This window comes from Pteropus vampyrus, unplaced genomic scaffold (genome assembly GCF_000151845.1).
Source record: "Pteropus vampyrus isolate Shadow unplaced genomic scaffold, Pvam_2.0 Scaffold46, whole genome shotgun sequence".
Lineage (NCBI taxonomy): Eukaryota > Metazoa > Chordata > Mammalia > Chiroptera > Pteropodidae > Pteropus > Pteropus vampyrus.
The window spans coordinates 3,699,348-3,703,459 of record NW_011888827.1 but is presented as its reverse complement, the minus strand read 5'-3'; the positions used below and the strand labels follow the sequence as shown (position 1 = coordinate 3,703,459).

Genomic DNA, 4,112 nt, shown 5'->3' with positions numbered 1-4,112 from the left:
GAGCGCGCCGGTGGCGCATGGCGGCAGCAGCGCGGGCAAGCCGGGCGGCGACAGCAGGCGGCCCTGCTCCAGCAGCCGCAGCACGCTGCACGTGGCCGCCGTCTCCGACACCACCGAGCGTAGCTCCGAGTCCTTGCCCTGGTCCTTCTTCTGTTTCGTGCGCCGGTTCTGGAACCAGACCTTCACCTGCGCGCCAGGCGCGGGGAGGGTGAGAAAGAGGTGCAGGAGAAGACGGGCGTCAAGGGGAGCGGGCTCCCAGGGCCCTCCTGCAACCCCAGCCCTAGCCCCAGTCCCAGTCCACGCCCCACCTCCCAGCGGAAAAGGTTCAGCCCCGAGCCGCTGGGGGAGCCAGGGCCGACGGGCGGGGAACACAGTTCTGCTAGGCTACGCTTCCAGGTTATGGAAGCGGGCCCAGGCCGGCCGTGATTACCAATAAAGTAATAAAAATGTCCACGACCCCAACCCGAAGGAAGACCAGAGGGATTTCATTGGGCAGCCGCAGTACCCGCAGCCAGACTGCGAATCTGCGAGGCTTGAGAGCCCACGTCTCCTGGAGAGGGTGCGAGGCCTGAAGGATGCTGGCAGGGAAGTGGGAAGTGGGGTGGGTGGGGACGAGTGTTCGCCTGCCTTGCTGAACCCAGGCCCCTGGTCCGAAGGGCTCAAATTTAGCCCCAGCAGCACTACTCCCTTGAAAGCTACTCGCGTCTGTTTCTTGTTTATTAGGGTGAGACTTGACCATCAACTAGCAGCAAGGTGGCTGTAGAAGGAATAATTTGTACAAGATAGACTTTATAGGCCAAGCTTTCTCCACCTCCTTTCATCACTAGCTGGATTGCAGGAACTGAGTGATACTCAATTTATCACTCCACTGCTCTCCATGGGGAACTTTGGAACCGCTAGAGGAAGTCAAGTGGCTGGGGTGGACCAAATTCTCTCCACCAACCTGCCTTACTTCCGCTTCTCCCTCTGCCCCTCTTCGGGCCTAGCTGGTGGCCCAGAATAGAGTTTGGCAGCTGTATGGGGATCATCCTGTTTAGCTTTTATAAACTAAGAGGAGCAGTAGCAGAGGGACTAAGGAAAAGCTACCATGTCAACCCAGACTCAGAACATCCAATATGTTCTGTCCTCGGTTCTCAGCTTTCCGCCCAGATCCCAGACCTGAAACACTCTCCACCTGCTTCCGGGCCGGGCATAGGGAAAGGGACTGGTCCTCAGGAAAAAACTCTGCCTTACCTACACCAAGCAAGTGCCAGGCCCTGGCCAGGCCCCAAAAGACCTCTTTAAGGCAAATCTCTCAGGCCCTAAAGTGCCCCTAGGCCAAGTCTACATGGCCAGCTTCATAGCATCATATAGATTTCAAGGGAAAGAAAAGACCGAAAAGCACAGTTGTCATTGCTAGCTCCCAGGGCTCCAGATCTGCCTCTCATCCCATACCTCACATGTCATTGCCACTGAAGACTGGGCCTCCTAGGTTCCCAGAGTGGGTGCTCAGGGCTAGGAATGGAACTGGGTAAGCTTCCGGCCAGGAGAAGCCTTAAGGCTCAGGGCAGCCTGGTCTGCTGCACAGGCAGATCTTAGGAATATGCACCTTTCTAATCCTAGTTGTCACCTACAGCCCTGGAGCAGGGGGCTTTGACCCTAGGCTTTTGGCCCATTGCAGAATAGGCCTGAGTGTTGTGTAAGGCTGGGGTACTCAAAGGGCGTGGTGCCTGAAAATGTGGCCAAAATGAGGTGACCAAACCAAGGCAAACGTCAGTTCCTTGCAGAGCAGAGGCAAGCAAGGAATTCTCAAGACTGGAGTCCAAAAAGAATTCCAAAAAGACAGGATTTGGCCTCTTGGGCTAGGCCAAGGTGGGCAGAGCACAGGGCCCTGGAATCTTTGAGGGTATGGGGGGAGGGGAAGGAGGGCTTATGGTAGGAGAGAAAGCCTTAGACCTTTCCTCTCCATTCTCCCTATCTCCTCCACCTCCCCTGGGAGGCTCTGTCCAAAGCCAGGCTAGGTGAGGAAGAGCGAGCTGGGGTGGTGGGGAAGGAAGCCGGTGCAGAGCTGTGAGCGGCCTGGCCGCCGGTACCTGGGTCTCGGAGAGGTTGAGCTGCCGGGCGAGCTCGGTCCTCTCGCGGCCCACCACATACTGGCAGCGCTGGAACTCCATCTCCAGCCGGTAGAGCTGCTCCGCCGTGAAGGACGTGCGCGTCCTCTTGGGCCGGTCCAGGTCCAGGCCCTTGGGCAGGATGATCTCTCGTATGGACCCCTTGGCATCTGGGGAAGGGGAAATGTCAGCCGCCAGAACCCTCTTGTCTCCCTCCACCTCTCAGGCCGGAGCTGGCTTTGGGAACAGTCACCAGCAGCCTGAAATTCAGAGGTGGAGGGGGCTAGGGGTGCGGCCGCGGCCCAGGAGCAAAGACACTGTGTGTTTTGGCGAAGGGGCAACCGCGACACGCTTACAGGAGGGAGAACCAGACTGCCTTTGTACGGCCCTCCGGACAAGGGAGGGGAAAAAATCAATTCCAAATCGGCTGATGGTCCTTCCGGCCTGGGGGACCCTGACTACGCGGTCTAGGTCCCCAGTACCCAGAGGGTCCCCGCACTGACCAACCCAGGTCCTGCCGGCCCCAGCTCTGGAGTGTGACCAGACCGCACTCCCACGATCCCCAGCCCTACCCCGGGGTCTCCTTCCCTCCCCAGCCCGGGAGGCGGAAGGAGGAGGGACCGAGTCGAGGCCGGCGGGGCCTGGCGATCTGCTGGCGGGGGCGGCGCCCGGCTGGGGCCGGCCTCACCACGGCAGCCGCCGGAGCCAAGCGCACAACGCGCATCAGAACGGGGCTGGGCCGAGCACCGCGGCGGCCTCCGCAGCCCAGCAACTGAGCCTGGCCGCTTCTTCAGGCAGAAGCAGCCAGGCCTGAGCGCGGCGCCGGGGCCCTGGGCCCAGCGCGCCAACTGGCCGGGCCGTAGCCGGTGGCCGGTGGCTGTGCTCTCACGCCCGCGTTCCCCTTTGGTGCGCTCAACTTGCCAGGGCGCGGAAGTCTGCAGGGCGGACTCCCGACAGGTTCTGCGGGCCGCAGGGCGCGCACACGTCCTCCAGAGTTTCCTACTCCTTTCCCGGGTCGGAGGCCGCAGCCTTGAGCCTGGGCCCGCCCGCACAACCCCTTGGCTCCCCCAGCAGCCCAGCCGGCTGGGCCCTCGGGGCTTGGAGGATCGAGGCTCCTGGAGAGTGCGCGCCCTAGGTGCGAGTCCCCATTGGCGGGCCGAACCCTGGGCGAGGAGGGTCAGCAACTTTCTCCGAAGTCCCAGCCCGCATCTCCTCCCGCCGGTCTCGGTCGGTGGCGGGAGCGCAGCTCGTGCCCGGGAATCACCTCCCTCCCCTCCCCCCCCCAAAAAAAAACGCGCACCGGCAGCCCTGCCCCATCCCTACCTCGGACCAGGATCCGGCGGCAGTAATCCGGGTCGGCTGCGGAATTGGATTTACTTTTGTTGCAGTCTTCCGCGGCGCCCGACGCGGAGAAGGCGCCCTGCGGCTCCTTGAGGAAGGCGGCAGGGAGGGTCCCCTCCGCGCCCTTGCTCTCTCGGCTCTCCCGGTTCTTGGAGACTCGGGCAGCCTCTGCGTCCGGATGGCACCGAACGTCCATTTTGTCTGTTTTCCCAAACATAGGAGAGGCGAGAACAACAACAACAAAAAGAAAAAAGAAAAAGAAAGAAAAGAAAGAAAATAAAAGAGGGAAAAAAAAAAAGAGGCAAAGTGGGGACAAAACCCCTACAATACAGCCCCTACGCCCAGCCCGGAGAGAGGCGAGCGGCAAGGATGAATGTCCCGGTGGGGTGGCCGCGGCGGCCACGGGCGGGTCAGCGGCGATCCGTGAGTGGCGCGCTCGCAGAGAGGCGGAGGGTCTGGTCCAGGATCCCGCTGGAGCAGCGGCAAGGCCGCCTCGTCAGCGCCCGCGTCCTCTGAGCACGTCCAGTGTCCCCCAGCCTGGCGATCAGGGAGCGAGTAGCGCAACTCCGAAACGCTGCGGCTCCAGCCTGTTACTGAGACGGCGAGTTGTTCTTGTCCGACACCGGGGGCACGCACACTCGCTGTTGCAATTGATTACGGGTAATTTCGCAGCCCCCACGT

At 61.6% G+C, this 4,112-nt stretch overlaps 1 protein-coding gene across 1 annotated transcript in view; it reads right to left on the bottom strand.

The window, feature by feature from the left end:
• VAX1 (ventral anterior homeobox 1) overlaps positions 1-3,648 on the bottom strand; it is a 3,954-nt gene extending 306 nt beyond the window's left edge. The window contains exons 1-3 of the mRNA XM_023530072.1: positions 3,414-3,648; positions 2,073-2,260; positions 1-186 (exon numbers count right to left, since the gene is read on the bottom strand). The exon at positions 1-186 is cut by the window's left edge and continues 306 nt beyond it. Coding sequence (XP_023385840.1) covers positions 1-186; positions 2,073-2,260; positions 3,414-3,648 — 609 coding nt within the window. The remainder of the gene's footprint in view (positions 187-2,072; positions 2,261-3,413) is intronic.
• Between the last annotated feature and the right edge of the window lie 464 nt (positions 3,649-4,112).